The sequence below is a fragment of the Punica granatum genome, chromosome 7 (genome assembly GCF_007655135.1).
Source record: "Punica granatum isolate Tunisia-2019 chromosome 7, ASM765513v2, whole genome shotgun sequence".
Taxonomy (NCBI): Eukaryota; Viridiplantae; Streptophyta; class Magnoliopsida; order Myrtales; family Lythraceae; genus Punica; species Punica granatum.
The window spans coordinates 4,479,424-4,502,936 of record NC_045133.1 but is presented as its reverse complement, the minus strand read 5'-3'; the positions used below and the strand labels follow the sequence as shown (position 1 = coordinate 4,502,936).

At 41.1% G+C, this 23,513-nt stretch overlaps 3 protein-coding genes and 1 long non-coding RNA gene across 9 annotated transcripts; 1 reads left to right on the top strand and 3 right to left on the bottom strand.

Moving 5' to 3' along the window:
* The first annotated feature begins 43 nt into the window (after positions 1-43).
* Positions 44-2,096, top strand: LOC116214168. Its single transcript, XR_004158246.1, has 4 exons — positions 44-199; positions 935-1,179; positions 1,286-1,386; positions 1,823-2,096. It is a non-coding gene; the product is annotated as an uncharacterized LOC116214168 (long non-coding RNA).
* A 117-nt stretch (positions 2,097-2,213) lies between these two features.
* LOC116214166 (photosystem I reaction center subunit XI, chloroplastic-like) lies at positions 2,214-3,643 on the bottom strand. The gene is made up of 3 exons (XM_031549496.1): positions 3,526-3,643; positions 3,239-3,426; positions 2,214-2,880 (listed from the first exon to the last, which is right to left on the bottom strand). The coding sequence occupies exons 2-3, from the start codon at positions 3,407-3,409 to the stop codon at positions 2,389-2,391; spliced, it is 663 nt and encodes a 220-aa protein (XP_031405356.1). The 5' UTR covers positions 3,410-3,426; positions 3,526-3,643; the 3' UTR covers positions 2,214-2,388.
* On the bottom strand, positions 3,574-7,967 carry LOC116214165 (TPR repeat-containing protein ZIP4). Of its 5 annotated transcripts, none has more exons than XR_004158245.1 (6): positions 6,559-7,964; positions 5,842-6,031; positions 5,729-5,761; positions 4,978-5,598; positions 3,884-4,891; positions 3,574-3,686 (listed from the first exon to the last, which is right to left on the bottom strand). XR_004158245.1 is itself a non-coding variant. In XM_031549494.1 (6 exons), exons 1-5 carry the CDS (start codon positions 7,893-7,895, stop codon positions 4,223-4,225), a joined length of 2,850 nt encoding a protein of 949 aa, XP_031405354.1. In that variant the 5' UTR covers positions 7,896-7,964; the 3' UTR covers positions 3,591-3,726; positions 4,189-4,222. The 5 variants fall into 5 exon arrangements, 3 of the variants coding, with proteins under 3 accessions (XP_031405354.1, XP_031405353.1, XP_031405355.1); XR_004158244.1 differs by having other exon boundaries at positions 3,591-3,726; XM_031549494.1 differs by having other exon boundaries at positions 3,591-3,726; positions 4,189-4,891.
* A 578-nt stretch (positions 7,968-8,545) lies between these two features.
* Positions 8,546-11,677, bottom strand: LOC116214817 (FRIGIDA-like protein 3). Of its 2 annotated transcripts, XM_031550294.1 has the most exons (5): positions 11,493-11,677; positions 11,291-11,351; positions 9,636-10,709; positions 9,362-9,534; positions 8,546-9,205 (listed from the first exon to the last, which is right to left on the bottom strand). In XM_031550294.1, exons 3-5 carry the CDS (start codon positions 10,696-10,698, stop codon positions 8,750-8,752), a joined length of 1,692 nt encoding a protein of 563 aa, XP_031406154.1. In that variant the 5' UTR covers positions 10,699-10,709; positions 11,291-11,351; positions 11,493-11,677; the 3' UTR covers positions 8,546-8,749. The 2 variants fall into 2 exon arrangements, with proteins under 2 accessions (XP_031406154.1, XP_031406152.1); XM_031550292.1 differs by lacking the exon at positions 11,291-11,351 and having other exon boundaries at positions 11,493-11,676.
* Between the last annotated feature and the right edge of the window lie 11,836 nt (positions 11,678-23,513).

The following is a 23,513-nucleotide window of genomic DNA, read 5'->3' as shown; positions in this document are numbered from 1 at the left end:
ATGTGAACATGGAAATTGGGCTCGAGGCCCATTGTCTGCTCTTGCCTTCCATCTGCATCTTCGTCCTTCCGTTCGCCCAGGAGCAAACGGTAGCCTCTCTCTCTCTGTCTGTCTGTCTCTCTCTCTCTCTCTCCATTGAGATTGAGCAAAATTTTTACAGCTTTGCGTTTCTCGGGGCTTTCCTCGTTGGATTTGAGCTGTAAGTTTCGTTTACCTCGTCTCTGTGTTTGGCTTCTTTTCGTGATTCATGTGATGTTTCTTCGAGTAGAATCTATGGTGGGTTGATCTCATGATTGATGATTTAGTCGAGTTTCTGTTAAAGTTGAATTAATGTAGGAACTCGCTTTAGGAGTTGATAAATTGCGATAAGAAGCGGAAAATTAGTTCAATTTCTGAACTTGTGGACTGGGGTTTAAGGATTTGGTCTGCAAACCTGGAAGTGTTGGTTATCTTGATTTGTGGGGAAGTATTGACCGTTTGATTTGCGGAAGAAACTACTTTCAAGGACTGTCATGATGTTGCCATGACATTCTATCGCAAAATCGTTGTCGACGACAACATATTTCTGCGGAGGATAGTGAGTTCGATAGCTTCATTTGTTTTTTTTTTTTCAACAAGTACCTGAAATTACATGTTGTCATTCATTGAGATATATTGTTTGATTTGAATGACCCAAGTTCAAATACGGCATTGCAATCTTTTAATTAACAAAGAAATATGCAAAAGATATGCCGACTAACTAATGCAAACATATAATGTAGGTGAATCTTTTTTCACCTTATTAGAGAAGAGCGATCATCCAATTCCCTAGCCAATAGCTTCAGTATTGATATATCAATGTGGTGGTATAGTTTCGGTGTGTCTGCTGCTTGAATATGAAAGAGCAGAACGATCACCGTCTGTCTTGGCTTAACTAAATAAAATGTTTGTCTAGGCTGGAAAGGCTCCTGGTTTGGAGCAGGAGAAGGTGAAAAAGCGGTGGAGAGCATTCTTCTGATCTTATTTTATGAGAACCTTGTACTAGCAGAAAACCGGGCCCGAACCCACACGATATACGAACTGTGCCTCCTTGTTTTCATCCCCAGAATGGCGAACCAACAGGCGTCTTCGAAGTCAGTGATGCTGGAAGCGGCGCCATTCATAGTGGGTCTCCTTATAGCAGCACATGTCTTTGCTCTGGTATTCCCAAATTCTCTAGTTATTTGACTGTTCTTTGTTAGCCTAAGAAGCCGTTTTGAACTTCAAATATTTGATGCTGCTTTTCCCTCTGCATAACATTTCTCAGGTGTATTGGATATATCGACTGGCTACAGAGAAGCAGCTGCAGAGACCACAGAGAAGTAAAGCTCACTGAGGAGACTATATGTTTTGAAGATGACAGTGAAGGTACATCGAAATCCAGTGCTTAGAAATTCCAGATATGTGATGTTCAAATCGCAAAGACAGTTTTTTCCACTCTGCCTGCTGTTTGGATGAAAGAATTTGGAGGGCGAGGATCCTGAGAGGGAGTGTTACTCATCTAATCCCACTATTCAAATAAAAAATATTTCTGCTTAATATAAAAGAATCATTTATCCTTGATACCGGGAGAACAAAGTTCCCAATGTTTGGATAAATAGTACTCTCTCTGGATCAGCTCCCTCCTGATCCTTCCATTGATAGTATGGGTAATGGATTTCAGGCTTGTTCTGCAAAAATTGTATATTTTCATTGTAAAGATTGAAACACATCTTCATGCTGTAATGGTTTATTCTTTGTCATGGATCTCATTTTTTGGCTGTGAATGCACTTAAGATGGTCCTATGGTTTTCCTTTCTCGCAGGGAGCTTCTTTGTGCTTTGCGCTGATCACTTCGTCGAGAGAAACAAGACTGTTTGCTGAGGGAGTTTCTTTGTGCTTTATGCTGATCATTTGTTGAGAGAAACAAGAATGTTAGCAGACTGATGCTTAACGGGTCTGCCTTTCATTGTCCTCTATTTAAGGTTCCGTAGTCTCGGTGGTCTCTGATAGTTTAATGTAATATGAATCAGTGTGGATTTGACTCTCATTCTTCTTGTCTATAAATGCTTTACGAGTGAGATAACTTAAATATCAAATTTGATCTTTTCGCCTTTAATTCCAAGAAGACCAAAAACTCGTCTTGGAGCTTAATAGTATGGAAAATAGAGTAATCCTTACAATTTTCTGGAATGTGCAAATATACAAATACCAGGGACAGCATGGGGTACAAATGCTTTACTCGAACTTAATCGGAAGGCTCCGAGGAAGAAATACAGCAGTTTCTCTACTTTACGAAGTAAGGGAGGTTGAGAACATAGAGAAGGAAAGAAGGCCCAAATGACACCACGGAGATCCCTCCGAAGAAGAGGGAGAAATACAACAGTTTCTCTACTTTACGAAGTAAGGGAGGTTGAGAACATAGAGAAGGAAGTAGGCCCAAACGACACCGGAGATCCCTCCGAAGAAGAACCCGCCGCTGAACTTGGCCCACCCATCAGCAGTCTGCAGCTGGTCAGGCTCCTTCTTCCTCCCTGTAAGGGTCAGCGAAGGGGCGGTTGAAGGCTCCCCTTCTTTGAATGAGGCAATCCCGTACATTGTCAAGCAGATGCTCAAGATGACCACAAGCCCTCCAGCAGCCAGCGACCCTGCTGCTCCTGCATACTCGGTGTTCCTCAACGGACCAGTCTTCACGAACGGGCCAACAAGAAGGAACCCATGGGCCAGCCCCACCTCGACTCCCCGGAGCAGTGGGCTGACCGCAGTCCGGTAGGCTGGGAGGTTGGAGAGGTACCAAGCGATCAGCGGGCTCGAGGTTACTGGGGTCTCCAGGCTCCCAATGAAGGGGTCTCCATTGATGGGTTGGACAACCTGGAAAGTTGGCTGCAGAAAAAATATCGCAAGCAAGAGCCAGTCAACTCATAGCCTAAGGAAAATGATAGTTCGGTATCAACAGTTCATGAAATGGATGTGTTAGACAATCACTTCTTATATCGTGGTCTGTGTGAAGGAATGGAGCTGGATTTGACGGGAATCACGGTATAATGCAGGATAATATTACACGGCAAAATCGTTAGATAGCAATTTCAGAAACCCTACCAAACATGGCCTCAGCATAATGATTCATCTAAGTACACCTGAAATTTTTTTGAATTACCAAAGTTGAATCAATCACACAGTAACTCTCGAGTTTCGCTGCTAAAAGATAGAAGGTACGAATATATGGAAGAACAATGCTCACCTTGTCTGCCTGAACAGCTTTAATGGTGAACCGGGTGCTTCTCCTGCCGGGGAATGCTCGGAGAGGAGACCCGGAGAGGCCCCTAGGAGCGATCAGTCCCCTAAGGGAAGACGATGAAGCAGCAAAGCTGCTCTTCAGCTGACTGGCCATTGGAGAGGCTGTAGCGGCCATTGCTGCTGCTCAGTTTACTTCAGAACAATAAGAAATTTTAAAAGATAACCGATAATATAATTATACAAGACGTGAGAGAGAGAGTTTATTCAGCCAAAAATAAAAAATATAAAGACCTGAGAGAGAGAGAGCTGCGATTTCCTGAACGAGATAGGAATATCTGTTACTGGAAATTGTGTGGCTGATGGGAAGGAGCCAATGAGGTGGAGGCAATGGAGGGCTGTGATTGGATGAGAAGTGCTCAGGACCTTATCCCTTATCCAAATTGTTGCAAATCCTGCTGACTTGTCACTCCCTTGTCAAACCTATGCTTTTTTCTGTGGTAAAAATTACAATAACACACAAAATATATATGCAGAAACCGAGGAATTTCATCATATATGCTCCTCAAACTGGCCAAGCTCAAGATGCATCAGACAGCAGACATAATCCCAGGTAGACTCATACAGATACCCATGAAATCCAAAAGATTACCTGGCGGATAACCATATAATATCACTCAAACCATCTAGCCCACTGCGATAATTATCTAATTTATGTAAAGATCCATGATGAGTATCATCATGTGCAAGGACGGTTTGTTTTCGAAGCCAGCCTCGAGAATGAAGAAGTTAGAAATGGCCATAATGAGGGAAAACAAGTGATTCTTGAAGATGGATATTAACCGACTTTCATTCATAATAAGTTTCAGCCAAAGACTAAGTTCCATCGAAATGACAGTATTGATTCCTCTAACTATACATACCAAGTGCAGCTTATATTATAGGAGAAACATTTACCCCTTATTCTGTATAGTAGACAGTAGAAGAGACCTCACACTGCTATTGTCTGAGGCTGCTCTTCACTGCCGTTATGCATACCGACTTTCTTGTCAAGGCTAGCAACAAAGTCCTCCATGCAAGCCTTGTAAGTCTCCATTCCAGGGACAAGCCCCGAGAGTTCTAACCCAACCTTCATCCATTTCTTTGCTGAGCCAAAATGCCCCAAGCGGATGGGAAAGGCCGCCCGATTCCATGCAGTTGTGGCAAGCCACTTGCCCTCTTCAATTGGGAACTCACCTCCTTTTAAACCTACCATTATTCTGTACGCTTGTTTGTAAATGTTATACACTGCATCGTCATCTGCATCACCCTTGTGAATACTGGTAACGGTTATCAGCTTTCGGACAATGAGAGCAACAGTTTTGTAGTCTGGTGAAACCGAAGATAGGAGCTCGGAGAGGGACTGGTTCAGGGCAAGGAATGCTACCTCATGGTTGGGCCGAGGCCCCTGAGATGCTGTCAGACCGATCTGAAGGAGATATGCTGGGGTACAAGCCTTTGAGCTTGCAAAACTCTTTACGATAAGAAGTTGAGATTTTGGATTATTCATCCTCCCATATAGCTCATAGCTGTTGAAAGTGTACAGGAAGTGAAATTCGGGCTCCAATGACAAAGGTTGATCATCACCAAGTTGCATTGCTGTTGAGGAGGACTTCAATATCTGCATCAGTGGATAGACTAGAATGTTCAGTTATCTCGAGAAATAAAATACATGGTAAAACTTTGATTGATTATAGAGATCCACACCTTTCCAGCTCTATCTAGCAACTCTACCATTTTTTTCACATCAGAGTCGAGAAGAACAGCCTTCTTTTGATTCTCTGAAGCTAACATGGCGGAGATGGTAAGGATTAGTGATTTGCAAACCATGACACTGTTTTCATCCACTTGTCCATCAGCTAAAAGACCATAAAACTCAGATGCAACGCTGAGGAATTCAGCACTTAATGAATAGTCTTTATTCTCCCCAGCTTTCTTCCCAAAATTCCATGAAGTCACCGCAAACCATTTCAGTTCACGTCTTGCAACCTCACCTTTCCCGAAGAAGCAATCAGGCCCCACGTCAGATGCTCGTGAATGCACATGCTTAACATATTTAAGGATTTCAGATTCATTGCCTGGGTCTTGAGTGAGGATTGTGACCAAGGTACGGAAAACTACGGTTTGATTGCCTGGCATGGGTTTCCCAGAGGCATAGAAGTTCAGGAGATTGGATAAAGAGGCAACAGCAACCGGAAGAGCACGGCAAGCAATAGCTTCATGAGCCGCTAGCAAGAGGAAGTCTGGAGTATAGTCGAGGCAGGTTGTCATTGCAAGAATCTGGGTCACGGCGCCACTGTGATCTTTACCTTGCAAATAAATCTTGAACTGCATGAATCATCACACATGGAAAGTTGTGGTGAAATGATATTAATTACTCTGCCCACAATGCCAATACGATGGTGTTATAAAGTTAATAGTACTTCAATGATGGGTGGGGGTGTGAGAGAGAGTGCACCTTGAGGAAAGCACACGCAACATTCGGTTCAAGCTGCAGGAAAAAAAACTTATGCACTAGTCAATAAACACTCTAGCAGGTGGAATTTTTATATTTGCTATTCATGGAAATACCTTTTCAGCCTCATCGATATATTCTTTAGCTCGATCCAGCTGAGAGAGACCCAGGTGGCATAAGCACAAAACCCTGAAGCTCTTGGCTCGGAGAACTCTGTTTTCTATATCATGAGGAACATAGAGCATTGATTTCTCGTACATCTCAGCACTTGCTTCGTAGTCTTTGGACCGGAAGTGATCTGCAGCACTGCGGAGCAAATTCTATATATTATGGATATGATAACACGGCACCAAGACTAGGTAAAACATGAGTTCGGTGTAACAGATGGTAACCGAGATAACACATTTGACAGAGTAATGCTTTAAAGATGAAAATCACTTTACGGGTGAACCTTAGTACCAATAAAAATTCCCACTAAAACTACTGATAAACCAGTAGCCCCGGATTTTCAGGGAATCTATTCAGATAGAGATTCATTTTTTCATTTCAGATGCAATCAGCATACAAGGCGCTATATTAAAGTTCACGAAAGTACATTGTCTGTTCAATTGGAAACCATAGGGCTGCCAAGTACATTCTTCTTTTTATGAATGAACCCCGGCAAAGAACCAATCAGCTACTTGATCTTAGATAAATCCACCATCTAAGACAATCGAGCAGGTTTTTTCAAACTAGCAGAACAATTCTAAAACAGCAGCATGTTTCCCTAACAGCAAGATCTGAAAGTATTGAACTCGGAAGAAAACGAACGTCACGGTAATGGTTATCCATACCAGTTCCAAAGAACAGCATGCATTGCAATCCTCTCCTTAGCAGCTCCATCCCCTGCAAATAGCGCCACCACTCTCTCATCCGAGACCAGCTCCACCACCACCTTAGCCCTCACCTTCAACCCTTCCCCTCCACCACCAATCACCCTGTGAACAATTCTCACTGCAGCCCCCGCACTGACATGGCACCTTCCCAGGAGTCCCAGGAAGACTCCCTTCGCTGTCTCCAACCCAGCTGTCCCTGCTGCCTGGAAGTACGTCTCCACAGCCGACACCCAAACGCCTTCTGGGACCCCCTTATTCACGACCATGCCCCTCAGCTCTTTCTCCGCCTCACCATACCTTCCGAGCCCCAGCCACCCCTTCATTGCCAGGACAGGGAGGCAAGGGTGGTGGTCTCCTCCTTCACCTTCTCTCAGTACCTTCACGCATTTTATAACGCTCTCATATTCTTCCATCTGCAAGTGGACGGCCGCGACGAATCGGAGGGTCTTCGATTTCAGGGCTTTGAGATCCAGCTTCTCTTGCCGTGTCCTCGCAGTACTGAATCCCTTCTCGCACAGTTCCAGGGCACCATTCATCAGCTTCAGCGCTTCTCTGAAGCTCTGACCCTTATTCTCGTTATCGATTGACAGAAAACTCTTGCCAAAGGCCAAGTACTGATTCGCTAGGGCTTTATAGTGATCAGATGATCCAAATAGAAATGATTTTGCACGGCTCAACAGAGTTACAGCGAGAATAGGATCTGAAACCTCCCAAGCAGTCTGTGATCGGGCGAGGTTGAGATCCAGCAGCAGCTTCCGCTGTCCTGTGTCAGTAACTGTACGGGGATCTACCTTCGACAGGAGATCGGTGGCCTTCTCGAAGCAACTCGACGCGAGGTCAAACTTTCGGAGACTGTGCCACATCAGGCCAGTTTTGTAGTAGAAGAAGGCGGTCTTGAACTCGGGAGAGGCGACGCCGGCGGTGTCTCCGGCGAGGGAGAGCATGTCGGCAGTGACATGCCGGAGCTTTGCCTGGTCCTCGGCAGCTGTGGTTGAGGAGGAGGAGGAGCGGATGGAGGAGGCATTGGAGAGGTCGACGCAGGCGTTCCAGAGGCGGTAACTGAGCTTCCATATGTGGAGGTTGACCGAGTTGGAGAAGGGAGCAAGTTCGCTCAGCCGAGCGAGGGACTGCCTGAGACTCGAGGCGAGTTGGCTCAGCTTGGGACCGGAGGTGAAGTCTTCTTCACAATGCTCGATCAGAGACTCGATCTGAGAGAGGACGGGAGAGGAGTCCTGCGGCTGAGCTTCCGCTTGGGCTCGCCGGAGCTCCGGCGTGGAGATTTCGGCTATCCTCATCTTCTCCGGCAGGGTTTCCCTAATGGTGGAAAACGGATTTTTGAACTGAAGAGGGAAAGGTGATTCTTATGGAGGGAAAGAATAGCGGCAAATCTCGTGCCATCACAAAATATGAATTTCGATTTGCCACCTCGAGTTTACATATGGTCTCGGAATAGTCCCTAAAGTTTCTGTTGTTTCACTTCATCCCCAGTATTTGAAAATTTTTCACTTCGGCCCAAGTGTTAACTTTTGCATTTTAATCCATTTTGTCCTTTTCAACGAGGACTTAAAGGTTACCCTTCAATTTTCTGATGGTCGAGAAGTTTCGACTGGTCGTTCAACTTTCCGAGAGTGGGGAAGTCTTCAAATGGTCGATCGCGTTAAATGCGTAAGAAAAATTAGTCACATGATATACTTTTATCGTAAATTTTTCATTTCTTGATGTCTATCGTAAAATTTGAGTTGCAAAGCATAAACTTTTAAATTTTCTCCCAAAAATGACCCTCGATTTGCTTGGACCAACCAACCACTGAAAAAAGCGATCAGCGGCCAAGAATACAGTATTGGCGATATGGAGCGATTTAAGACAGTTTTGCAACCTTCATGGGGTAAACTAAAAACCAGGTTAACAATAATAAGAACGATAACGAACAAATTGCAAAGACATATGAGGAGCAATTACGAATTAAAGACAAAGTACATAGATTAGATATCAAGATGTCTAGTCTTGTCTACTCGTACAGCAGATTAGAAATTAACAAAGGAAATAGTCTTGTTCTTCTTGATACCGGGTTACACATTCCTAAGCTGATACAAATACTGCGACATTAGAAGGATTAAACTAACCAGTCAAGGGGGTAGTTAACCATCTTCTAGTGAAGGTAAGCGGTCTGGTACTGATAGCTGTTGTCGAAGAAGTTTCCATGGCTTTGAGGGTGAGCAGGGGACATGTTGTGAGCAGGGGGCATGTTGTAAGCAGAAGCACCGGGTCCAAGGATGGAGCGGCCATGGTTGTCAGTGGGGCTGTGGTAAAAGTAAGGCCTATCGTAGGTGTACTGAGGGTACCTGTTATGGTAGAAGGTCTTGGTGTCAGGAATGATGTTAGGAATAACACGGGGAGTGGGTCCTACAGTTAGAACATTTCCGCGGGGCCTTTTGGGTTGAGGCTTCGAGACCTCGGTCGCCCTTTTCTTGTCAGCCTTGGCCTTCTCGAGTTGGATAACCCTTTTCTGGAGCGGGTCGATGGGGTACTCGTCCTCGAGCTTGTGCTCTTCGATGCACTTGATCACCACCTTCAGCGCAATCAGCTCCTTGTCATTGACATCAACCTGCATAATGGGAATTTGTAAGGGAAGATCAGACTAAAGAGGTTTGCTAGAAAACATTACGACGATTCATAGACTCTGTAACTTGATGTAATGCTGATATTATTGAAATGGAGAGACATTAATATAACCTTTCGGATTGGATTTTGCATAACAAACCTGGACGGTGTGAGGTGAATTTCCATGTCTGACAGGTGAGGAAACCTTTCTTGCTTCCTGCAAATAGGACTTCAGCAAAGGCACAGGAGGGAACTGCTCCGTGAGCTCAAATGCAAATGCCATATTAACAGCATCAATCTGCCTTCCACTGTTAATCAAGACCTCGACCACACCTGCACAGTTCAAGCAATGAAAACAATTATCAACAAAAAGGCATGAATTCCAACCTACTTTAGTCAAAACTGTAAAATATCGAATATTATGAAACGCCAACCTGGCATCTTCTCAGACAGACCAAGGGAACGGCAAAGATCAGCAGCTTGCCTCCTACGAGACACCATAGGAATTAACCCAGATATGTATTTCTCATCAAAGTCTGAAGCAATACCAAAGGTCCCCAGAAGTTGCAAAAATGCATGGGCCTCTAAAGAATTCCCATTGCTAGCATCAAAATCAAGAGAATCCAGTTTCGGTTTCCATTCTTCAGCAATAGCCCTTGCCTGCTGTTTTATGTCTTCTGTGATAATGTCAGTCCCAGAGACCAGATCCTTATAAGTCAGCAGGACGCTGAGGCATTCCATCAGCATGATGCAGGTCCGACGAAGACCCAACAAGCTTGACTCTTTCTTTCCATATAAGTATGGCAGATCACTGCCATAAAAGTCCTTAAGGGAGTTCAAAACAAATGAGGCAGGGTTTACAGCAGCCCTCAGAGCAAGCGGAATTTCCTCCCTTATGGAAGCAATATTCTTGCGATTGTCAGATATGAACTTGTGAAGCCCTTCTGAATCCATACTTTTACATAATTTATCCAACTGCGGATATGACTTCACCTTCTCCTCTACCTCTCCAAGACTGTTCTCTGGATATTCTTTGGAGTCTTCCAAGCTACTTTCCGGACTTCTTATGTCAAGCACTTTCTCTTCATCAACAGTTTCCTCAACTTGGCCCCCATCATGAACAATGCAAGTCCCTGGAGAGAATCCATTACCTTGCTTCTCAGAAGCTTGAACAATTACACCAACAGCAGCATCTCTCTTCTTTTGGAGCTTCTCTAGCGAAGCTTGTTCCTTTGCCAGGACAGCTGCTTCGCGCTTCTCCACCAATTCTTGTGCCTCTGTAGTTTTTGTTTCATACTTCTTTTCTTGGTCTTCCAATTCATGGAAGCGTCTCTTCAGAGACTTTTCAAGTCCATGGAAATGTGCTTCAAGTTCTTTCCATTTCAAGTTCAGAGAGATCGCACGGTGACCCTCAAGTTCAGCAAAGGCTTTCTGAAGCTGTTGTATCTTGGACGTTGTGGTGTCTATCAGAGTCTCAACCAATTGGGGATCTTCCATGACAGGACACCCTACACAGAGAAAAGGGGGAATCAAGAAAATCCCAAGAACCGCGCCATAAGGGGAGCAAAGAAGAACAATAGAGACACATATATAACGAAACCAGGACAGCAATCTGTACGACACGAACCGAAAAAGCTCTCAAATGATATAGATTTAGGCAACGAGGACGGCAAAAATGTTTTCACGACCTGTTTCTGTGAAAAATTTCTGCGATGGAACATCTCTCTAGCTGACCTACCAGTGAAGCCATATGCTAATAAAACAATTCATAATGCAAAGAGATCCTCCCAGGAGTTCCCGGATCCCCAGTATTGCACTTTGATACAGTTTGAGTCCCGAGCTGCAGAAATTAAGCTTCTTACTACAAATCCAACCAACAACACCGTAGATCACGGGAACTCAAAATGTGATCAGCCATGCAAAAGCTCAACCGAACTATCTACAGCTCAACCACAGCAAGAAGACGTAAGAACGCAAGATCCCGAAGTCTACACCAGCAGAAACCAAACGCATTGCCGGAAACCGAAACTACAAGAAGCACAGAGCCTCAAAAATGAGCTTCAAAGTTGCATTGAGAACTTCAACCAACCTGCAGTCACATGAAGATCACGATCCTGCTTCCGCCATAGGCAATTACAGCTACTACCTATCTACATTGTCAAACCCCTTCTAAGTAAAGTCACTAGAAGAAACTCATAGCTTCATAGAGCAGCTGAACTCCAAACTGTAGCCCTAGGAACCAAACAAGAGCCGATCTGGACACAGAGACAGCACAATGAAGAGAAACTCACCGGATCAGAGCCGAAATTTCTCGGGGGAACTCGAAGAACGGCCGATTCCAAGGCGAGTTCAGTCCATTTCCACGCAATTCGCCAGCGAATCCGAAGCACCGGCGGCTCGGTGAATCGCAGCTACTCGTGAAGGAAAGTGAAGAGAGAGAGAGAGAGAGAGAGAGAGAGCGAAAGAGGAAAGTTAAGAAGTGAAGGGGGGAATGTTTTATTGACAGGCGCTGTCTACTACTTTTTCCAGGGCACCCCGGTTGTTTGCTGCTTCCCCGCACGCTGCCAGTGGGAAGACGGAGAGGCGTGGCTACTGGGTGGAGTGCGTGTAGTGATTTGGTGGGGTGCTCCGAAGGTTTTGCCACGTGGTCTTTGACAAAGGACATCTGCAGCGGGATAAGGAAAGGAATAAAATTCACGGCGTACCCTCCAAGTTCGTTAGAATTTCAATTTCACCTGAACGGGATAGGTAGTTATCGTCTACTTCTCCGCTCATCTGTTAGGGTGCGCCCGTCGAATCGAATCTGCTCCCTCCTATAACATTAGCATCTTGTTTAGAAGAGTACAAGACAATGACACGTGCATATATTAAATCATATAATAATTTTTCTAAAAGAATAACTAAAATAAATGAGCACTTCATTTCATTATCTCTGATTAGGTGTAGTATTTAATTTGGAAATAAATACGTTCAATCCTAATGTAAAATTAAAAATACATTTTTTAAAATTTTAAATACATATTTAAAAGGAGTTTTTGAATGGGGAAAAAAAAGATTACGAGGAATGAGAGAGATGGGGAACCGGAGGTTAACGAGGGTGACGAGAAAAATTTTCAGTGATCTTACCTTGCCATATAGCGCGATAACAAATCAATTAGAATGTAACATGCTTCTAAATGGAGTGTTAATTACATGAAAAATTCCCATTATTGTTGCTAATCTCAAAAATCATATTGATTCTTACTCGTCACGTCATTTTGTGGTAAAATCCTTTACGAATTTCTCATGGGTGATGGATGGGAGGTAGGGGTGTAAGTAAAAGTCCAAAAACTCAAAAAATCCAAACCTAACCCAACCGAAAAACCGAAAAGAGCTTTTAGACGGGTTGTAGGGGCAAAAAATCCACCTAAAAAATATCAGGGACTGACCGATATAAACGGTAGGTACCCATACCCATCGAATAATATATGAACAATCACTCTTTCCTTTTCCACCTTCCTTCCGCCTCCTCACTGACAGTTTCAATTTCATTTCCCTTCCATCTCCTCTCAAACCCTAGAAATTAAAATCGTTGGTTGGTTTTGGAGTTGTTAAGTTCTTATTAGTTTGGGTTGTCTTAACTTGCATTGGACTATGTTCTTATCAATGCACCTATCAAAAAAATGTTCGTATCAATGAAGTATTTAGACTTGTTATTCGTTTTGTTGTTGTTTTGGATTATTGGGTTGATTAGTAATGGATTATGTTATTTGAACTTAAATATAGATTCTCTTTATTTTTGATCCCCAAAAAACTACCAAAAAATCGAAATTATGGGTGGTCGATTTTTTATACCATCAAATGGTCTTCGGGTAGTTTTTTTGTATTGAAAAAACTAGTCCGAATTAAACGGTGACCGAAATTTTATAGAAAACCTCACTCGTATCTACCCATTTACACCCCTAATGGGAGGAGAGTGACTGAGAGGAAAGAGAATGAGACAGAAAATGAGTGAGGAAGTAATTGATAGTTCTTTGTTTATTCTCATTTTGAAAGCTTATTTTATTTTATCTTATCTTATATAATTATTTAAGAAAAAATTTTCATTTTGCAACCGCTATTATTTTTCTTAAAGTTTGTACATAAATTATTAAAATCTTTACTATTTTCAGGAAAATATCGAAAATAAAAAATTCTACTCTATTACCCAAAAAACTTCCTTCATTACTTCCTTCACTATCAATATATAAAAATTAAAAATTGTTATAAGGATTAAAAAATCAAAATAATCTCATTATACTAGATCTAAGGACATCCCATGTAATTGAAAAAAATCAAAACAATCTTTTTTTTAAAATAAAAACCCTTAGAGAAAGATGTATAGCACAGTGGTGCAGACATCGCTTGATAATTAATATATTCCAGGTTTCGAATCTCATGGTGGACTACTGGTGCTCATTTATTAATTATTGTGATTTCTATTTCATTATACAAGATCCGCGAGCCCTTGTACCTAAAAATAAAAATAAAAATAAAAATCATTGACTTTACGCAAAAATGCGAGAGCAACTCGCACGCGCAAGGCCTAGTATAAATTAGAGCATACCAAATCTGAGTAAATTTGATATGTAAAAGTTACACCGGGATCCCCTTTATTATAGCATACATATCGTACTATGATATTTTTCTTTAGGATAAGTAATAATATGATATTTTCACGTGACCATGTAGACATCTCATGTGACCAACAAGAAGTTCGCAGTACGAGATATATTAGTTGATAATTCTTCTACTCAGGGATGGAAAGAGGAGTGGCAGTCACTCCCTAAAATTTTGATATTATATGGAAAATTATAAGTTTTTCGTCCATTTTTTGTGTAATTACTTATATTCGCCTCCCTAATTCGGCAAAGTTATTTTCTCTTTTGTCCCCTAAGGACTCGCCCCCTGGACCAAGATCTCGGGTCCATCCCTGCATCTACTGCTTTCGCTCACAGTTCAAAATCATTAGTATATATGTTCCATTGTACATGAATTAATAAGAACAACTAGAAAAAAAAAATATATATATATATATATATATAAGTAGTTTATGTTGTTGACGTCACACGATTTATTGCGCGACGAAAAATCCTTGGGAAGTGGAAAAAACTTTATCCGGTTATTGCATCGGCCAACTCTCATGAAAGATCAATAGAGTAGAGGAAGAAATTTCTCAGAAATGGATATAGCGAACTAGAGGAAGGAAAATCCCGGGAAAGATCATTATGGTAGTCAAACTCGACATGAGATTACGACTAGCAACAAGGTTATGATCGGGATTTTCCATACCCTTTTACTCTCCTTTGCTAAATTGTTTATAAAATTTTTTCTTTGGTAAGTATTTTTTATATAATAATGAAATATTTAATTGGATATTATTATATAACTTATATTAAAAATAATTAGTTAATCATATATAGGACTAAAGCATAAACGATTGGCATGCAAAAGAAATAAAATATGTGAAATTGAGTATAGAATTTATATATAAGAGAAATTTCAAAAAAAATATTGAATAAGTTAATTAGTCCAACTTCATAGAAGGTTATTATTAAAAAATTATCATGTGAAATTTAAACTATTTTTATGATTCTAAGGAAGAAAATTATTTTTAAAAATATATATATTTATGAAAATATGAACCGCATATAATACAAAGATATAACACTAAAAAAATAATTAGTTTTTCATATAAAAATTTTCCAAAAAAATAATAATAAAATCATCAGTTCTATGAACTTGTGGTCATGTAATGTAACTACAATTGACTCCTATATTAATAAATGACCTCTTATTAGTGAACGAAATTTTAAAATATTTAAGAGAGTTGAATTTTATTGGTTTAATTGGATACTAACCTAATTTCTTTTGTAAATATTATTCTTTATGAATTTATGATAATATAAAAAATTAAAAAAGAATATCACAAAATTTGCATATTTAAAAAATGGGTAATGATGTGAATATATAAGAATTTATCGTAAGGATGTCATCTACAACAAATCTCTCTAATATACTTACTATTAAATAATTTTATTATATAATGCTTGCTAATTGGGATTCTTTGTTGCAAAATATATATTGAACCATGCAAAATTAGTTAATTTTATTATTTAATTATTGTATGAAACTTGAAATTAACTATTAAAAATATTTTATTGTGTTAAGAAGCTAATATGTTTTCACAAAATTCAGAATAAGTTATAAAAATGATATATAAATGTTTTAAGCTCACAAGTAAAAATATAATTTTCAAAAAAGTTATGGTCTTATAAATGGAAAATATTATGATATAGCTCTATGAGCTTAAATTCATAAACAAAATGAAAAATAAAATTTTAAAAATAAGAATCTCGCAAATATTGTCTAAAAAGTCAAGAGAAATGAAGTTTTATTATAATTACTAAAGTTAATATATGTCAATCTATATTGATAATTGAAAAAACATGATGATGCATATTGATTGAAATAAATAGTTTCAAAATATTATTACAATAATTAACTTTCTATTGGTAAAAAAGTAATTAACTTACTCTAATTTTTAATAGAAACTATTAAGATAAATATTTGAAATTATAATTAATATTTGAAAATTTTTAATTATTTTTATCAAAAAATTTGTGCTTCAAAATGTAAATAATTATAATAAGAAATATGATAGGAATATCTAAAAACAAACCCGTGCAACGCACGAGATAGTGAACTAGTGAAAAAAGAAAAGTTTAAGAAAGACTTATTAATGAACCGGTTGTACTCGAGTCCATTTGAACTCTTAAGTACAAGCAGTTCGAATTTTTATAGTTATATATATATATATTTTTTTTATTTATTTATTTAAAAAGAAAAAAGAAAAAAAAAGAACGGCTTTCCTCACCAGCTCCAGTCTTTATTGACATTGACAGAAAATAGCCGGTCGCCCCTCCTGGGCCCTTCCTCAATCAACACGGCCAAGATCATACCGCGTAAAAAGAGTACCTATCTATCTCAAGTCTTTACTCCACGGACTTGAGGCCGGGAGTCGTCCTTCCTGGTACGTCGAGCTGAATACTCTTCGTTTCTTTATAAAATCTGAAACATCGAGTTATGTTTATAAACATGAGTTAGCTCAAGCCTCAACTGCATATTTCGATTGGGTCTATTTTATCCTCAATGTCATATACACTCTGTGAGTGAGGTTACAAACTTTTCCGCTTGATTTACGTACTGTGATTTATGATCACTTCTCTTTTCTTTATGTGAAATGAAGCTCTTTAGGGGCCAAAGCCTTCACCTTCTTTTTGTTATCGTGTTTCTCGGGTTATTGATCTGTACTTATCTTACTGCAGGATCAGTAATGTTTGGTTTTGTTAGCCGTAGAACGAGCGCAGCGGAAATAGAAAATTATGGTTTTTAAAATTTTTAATTCGATCTCATCTAACACGACCGTAACATAAATCGATCTAGTAAACACTTCCATCAAGTTAGACAACAAAAAATCGATTCTATTGGTTTACCTTTATCTTATCCTTTGAATCGATCGGATTGCAATGAGTCGTTCAATCGTCTGGCCTCTAGTTCGTCCACACGAATGATTACTCAAAAAGAGAGTCATCTACACGGGTCTAGAATCCAGTCTACGGTCACCTAGTCGAATGGAGCTACACGAACTGGCAGTCAAGGAGCAAGGAACAACCGAGGGAGGGCCTTAGGAGGCCGCGACTAGCCTTGGGTCGGGCTATGGTGGACGAACACCCATGGTTAGGGTTCGGCTAGCTCTTCCTCTATCTCACTCGGTGGCTTGCTTAATTAATCTTCGATCAACTTGTTACGTAAGACGACTATATCTATATATAGAGCCTTGACATAACCCTAAGGACTAAATAGCAATTATTTATTAATTAATCACTATTAGGTCCTTGCACTATAAGTTATCTAATAACTTGCCTCACAAGCCATAAAAGTAAAAGACCATAATACCCTTGACTATAGTTTCCACTTATAGATATTATATTTTTGGAAACTTTTTCAATAAGAAAACTGTCGTATTTCCTCATGAGAAACTCACCCATGAATCAATATCGACTTCAAGATGTGCGAGCACCCCGTAACTGCGTTGCAAGTCGTATCAGATAATCAATCTGCAATTAACTACTTTAATTATAATCGATTTGATATTGGCTTTCACTCCTCCTATTGTGTGTGACTTACTAGGTTCATCACTGAGAGACATTGGGATTATAGTATCAACTCTTTTACATTACCGAAAACTCTTTTCGATACCAAAAGCATAATTTCCAAAATGCCATTCGGCGCCCAAAGGTCATGAGTAACACTTAGCAGCATTTCATAACAATTATAACAGTGACGAATGCATAATTAATATACTCCGATGAACCAATGACAATGCATCATATATATGCATGACTATTTACTACAGAATCCCGATCAAGCCATAATCGTAGTGAATATCAAACTCTATAGCCGATCATATGAATCTCTGACTTCCATTCTTAGATCTTACCACGAAAAACTAACTATCCATGTGAGGGCGTAGGAACGCCTTTACTCATCCCAGGATCTACCACGCTCCACGCTAGGCTTTTTTCAACGGACGACTCCCACATTGATTTTCTGGGTTTCGAATCCGTGACCTCTGAGACTTTCCTGGGCTCTGATACCATTTAGTTATGAAAAGTTAGTTGTCCGTGTGAGGGCACAGAAACACCTTTACTCATCCCAGGATGTATGACTTACAACAGAAACTCTTTCCTATTTAAACTCAACTGCCTTGGCCAAGAACTACTTGATCCAAAATTGAACTCATATCCATAGGATCATTTCCCTACTTACTCAGGTTAATAAATCTGGTCTTAATCGGTAACATGTCTCCATATACAACTAATTAGGACCACACCTGCTGGATACCCATGCAGAGCACTAGCACAAGCATATAAGCAGTAGTAAATCTTAATCACCTATATATGAGGCAATCGTGCCATCTCAGGTCTAATGACTACATACAACAGTATAATCTAGATAATGTTCATTGACAATAATAAAGATATCATGTGAACAATATTTACACGTCACGTTCGACCCACATATCTCATAGGTGTCCACGTGTCTGCTTGACAACCGTTGTCATATAGCATGAGACTTACTACTCCAACTTCATTAGTATCTGCATACTAATTATGGATACAAACATAGGTGGAAATCTATCCGAAAAGATAATGCTCAGTTAAATTTCCTATGATTGTGAACAGTTTAAATATATTCATACTGAAATACTCATAACTCATATTATTAACTCTTTATGTTACGAGATATGTTCAAGATACGCTAAATCTCCTATGACAATATCTCGGGATACATCTTGTAATATATATTTTTATTGTAATCTCCCTAGATTAGGCACCTTTTGATATTCACCTAGAATTAGCTTATTCTAGTTTCCTCTTCAGCAATGTATATATATGTAATGTCTGGTCATCGAATCAACTCAAGCATTCAAGACAATTCTTGTCTTTAGCATGGTATCAAAGCAAACCTCTGGAACCCGGGATTAGTCTGAGCAAGGATGGCGAGGAATGGAGAGAAGGCTGAGGATTCTGAGAAAGGGATGCAGGCTTCGGCCACATTCAGGATCAGTACGTCGGATTCAACAGGAGTGCAAATCACCTCCTGCCTCCTGAATGGAGAAAACTACCTGACATGGTCGAGAGCGATGAAGATCGCACTCACGGCTAAAGAAAGCTGGGATTTGTGGAAAGAAGAGTTCCAAAGCCACCTATAGGAGACCCTAATATGGAAAACTGGGAGATGTGCAACTCCCTAGTCCTAGCCTGGATTTTCAACGGGCTCGAGAAAGAACTCCAGCCGAGTGCAGCATATGCGACAGAGGCCAAACCCCTTTGGGATGATCTCAAGGAGAGATACTCTCAAGGGAATGAAGTGAGAATTTTTCAGTTGAAATCGGACATCAGTGTTTACAGACAAGGAGGCAAGACTGTCCAGAGGTACTACTCGGGCATCAAAACACTGTGGGATAAACTCGAGAATTACCTCGAATCCCCAGGATGCTCGTGCGATGCAGCGACCCGGTACGTTACTCAGAGGGAGAAGGAGAAAATTTATCAATTTCTGATGGGTTTGGATGACGAGTTTCGAGGCGTTCGATCTGACATACTTAGGATCGAACCCTTGCCGACAATGAGTAGGGTTTATTAGATGATTTCGGAAGAGGAGAAGCAGCATGCTGCGACCCGATCTAGAGACGCGATACAAACGCCCGAAAGGGGAGCAGAGCTGGGAGCATTTGTAGCCCGGAGCGTGAGCGAAAATCGTCAAGGACAGCGGTGGACTCCTGAGGGAAAGCCGATTTGCGATCACTGTGGGCGATCGGGACATGTGAAGAGCTCCTGCTGGGCTCTCCATGGACTGCCTGCAGATGGAAGTAACAGGAACAAAAGGAAGAAATCGGGGAGTAGTGGAAAACAGGTGACGCAAGGAGCAGGGCAGTGGAAAGGATCAAGACAAGGAGTAGGGCAGTGGAATGGAGGGGGACGGCTGGCAGTAGCCAACGCAGCTCATGATCTCGCTGTGCCCAGTAGTGGAGGAAGCAATTCCACGGGACAACCCAAACAGTGGGGTGGAGGGCACTCAGCTGCAGTCAACGCTGTCCATGATGGAAGAGCGTCAAGCAGCACAGGGAATTCCTTTTCGGGTTTATCCAGCGCTCAGTTCGAGACTCTTCTAAACATGATTGCAGCTCATGAAGGACGGAACGAGCCACTAGTTGGTAATGATGATTTTGTTTTTGTCGAGAAAGGAGAATGGATAATTGACACTGGTGCCTCGAGACATATGACAGGATGTGCAAATTTTCTGAGTAATTTGACGTTAATTGATGATAAATTCTCTATCTATATTCCTAATGGGAATTCCACTCGAGCAACGAGCGTGGGGAATGTTCGGCTTGGAGATTCGTTTATTTTGCAGGATGTCTTATTTGTGCCGGCATTTAATTGCAACTTGATATCGGTTGGCCAACTAAGCAAGGATATGAACTATATTGTGACTTTCTTACCTGGGATATGTCTTATACAGGACCGCGAATCGAAGAAGACAGTTGGACTGGGTGAGATACAGAGGGGGTATATTACTTACGATGGGTGGCGTCCTCGGCGTTGGCTTGTCAGGCATTGGGAGTTGGCTCAGGAGATATCTGGCACAAACGTCTTGGACATCCATCCAGTGGTATTACAATAAAGGAAATTAATTTCGATTCTAGTTGCTTAAAGAATAAGAATTGTGACGTATGTCTTCGTGCTAAACAAACACGTTTACAGTTCAGTTTGAGTTTGAATAAAGCTTCTGCTCCTTTTCATCTTGTGCATTGTGATTTATGGGGTCCCTATAGGGAGAAAACTATATCTGGAGCAAGTTATTTTTTGACTATTTTGGATGATCATAGCCGGGCATTGTGGTTGTATTTGTTGAAGGATAAATCAGAGGCAAAAGAAAGTTTGATGGGCTTTTGCAACTTAGTCAAAAATCAATTTGGAACGGTTGTTAAGATAGTTCGAAGCGATAATGGTTTGGAATTTCTATCTCGAGAACTACAGGATTTCTTCTTTCGTAATGGGATTGTACATCAGACGTCATGTACGGACACACCGCAACAAAATGGAAGGGTCGAGAGGAAGCATAGGCATATCCTCAATATTGCACGTGCACTATTATTTCAGGCATCACTTCCAACACGTTTCTGGGGAGAAAGTGTTGCGACGGCGGCCCACTTGATTAACGTAATGCCAACACAAGTATTAAGAGGCAAAAGTCCCTATGAGGTTCTTTTTCAGAGAAAGCCGAATTATATGAATCTACGAGTATTTGGCTCTCTGTGTTATGCGCACCATCGACCACGTGACAAGGATAAACTTGCAGAAAGATCTCGGAGGTGTATATTTGTAGGTTATCCTCATGGGAAGAAAGGATGGCGGGTGTTTGATTTGGAGAAAGAAGAATTTTTTATTTCAAGAGACGTGCAGTTTTGCAAAAATGAATTTCCGTTTGAAAGGATCGGACGTCCTAAAATGAATGCGGGGAATCCTCTATTTTTCCAGACCCAGGAGAATGCTGGAGGAGAGGGGGAGATGAATAAAATATGGGATGATGATGGAGTTTGGGATGGTGGTGAACAGGACCGATTGAATTTGTCCGGGCTGATATCAGAAGAACGGATAAGAGCTCGCAATGTAATGGGTAGCCCACGGTTGAATGGTTGCAATGGGCTGGGAGAACAAGGAGAAGAGAGCCCATTATCAAGCGGGCCCAGCGAATTGAATGAACAGGCCGCACGAGATGTGATGTCCAGTCCACAGCCAAGCAATCTTAATGGACCGAGTACATCCAGCCCAAACCATGTACAGAATTATCAGCCCGAAGGCCAACTGAATTCGGTCCAGCAGACTGAGGATAATCAAAGCCTCTCAACTGAACAGACTACTAGAGTCCGGGAACCCGTGATTTCGCGGAGATCGAGCAGAGAAATTTTGGCACCGAGGCATCTTAGGGATTTTGTGGATCATAAAGATAGGGAATTTATTACTCATGTTGCCACACATTACCCCCCTTGTCCACCCATTCCACCGAAACCATCAGGTACGCCATATCCCATTGAAACATATCTAGCACGTGCTGGTTCTAATAGTCATGATTTATCTTATCTGGCTGCTATTGATTCGGATATCGAGCCTAAGACGTATCGGGAGGCGGTTCGCGATTCTCGGTGGAGAACTGCAATGGCGGAGGAAATACGAGCCTTAGAATTGAACCATACTTGGACATTGGAAACTTTACCTCCTGGCAAACGACCCATAGACTGTAAGTGGGTGTTCAAAATAAAGCGACGGGCAGATGGAAGTATTGAGCGTTATAAGGCACGTTTAGTTGCCAAGGGATTTACTCAGGTGGAAGGTATTGATTTCCATGAGACTTTTGCTCCTGTAGCAAAATTAGTCACTGTGAGATGTTTGCTCACTGTAGCAGTGGCGAGGGAGTGGGAGATGCATCAGATGGATGTGCAAAATGCTTTTCTGCATGGGAATCTGGATGAAGAAGTATATATGAGATTACCGCCAGGTTTCTTTTCACGAAGAGAAGGGATGATTTGTCGCCTTCGAAAGTCTCTTTATGGCCTTCGATAGGCTTCACGTAATTGGTATTCTAAATTTGCAGATGCTTTGAGAGGATACGGATTTCATCAATCTGGCGCCGATCACTCCTTATTCATTTATTCAAGAGGAGATGTCTTTCTGGGAGTTCTTGTTTATGTGGATGATCTTATAGTGGTCGGCAACAATGCTGCTCAATGTGCTTCTTTTAAGAAGTATCTTCATCAATGCTTTCGAATTAAGGATCTGGGTCCACTGAAATATTTTCTGGGAATTGAAGTGACTCGTGCTAATTCAGGTATTTTTCTAAGTCAGAGGAAATATGCACTCGATATTCTCATTGAATGCGGTATGTTGGGGTCTCGCCCTTCTTATGTACCTATGGAACAAAATCATGGGCTTTCTGTTGATTCGGGTTCACGTCTTAAGGATGCAAGCAGATACAGACGTCTAATTGGTCGATTGATTTATCTGACCATCACCAGACCTGATTTGAGTTACTCAGTACATGTATTAGCTCAGTTCATGCAGGATCCACGTCGATCTCACTGGGAGACAGCCATGAGAGTTGTGCGTTATCTAAAGCAATCTCCAGGCCAAGGAATTTTTATACAACCCAACTCTCTGGAGCTGATAGCCTATTGTGATTCGGATTGGGCAGGCTGCCCTATGACTAGGGGTGATCGGTTCCGGGTACCCTATATTTTTCATAATACCCGGACCCTACCCTGTAAGGGACAGGTTCCAAGATTTTGGAACCGGACCCTACCCTGTTGAATCATGGAACCGGACCCTACCCGGAACCTGTATTATACCACAGGTTCCGGGTACTCTGTTGGAACCTGTAAATTTTTTCCTTTCGCTAAATAAAATCGAAAATGTCACATACATAATCAGTAATCATGCCAAATAGTTTATCAACAAAATTTAGATTAATCCACAACAATGAAATAATAATATGTCTCATCAATCCATCGACAAAATTGAACATCCATAATACGATCTCACATAACAAAGTGCCTATGTTTTGATTCATTAGAGGAGATAGTAACTTTACCCTTTCCTCTTTTTTTTTTTTTTATAAATAACCGGTTCCGGGTACCCTGTAGGCAGGAACCGGAACCGGAACCGATT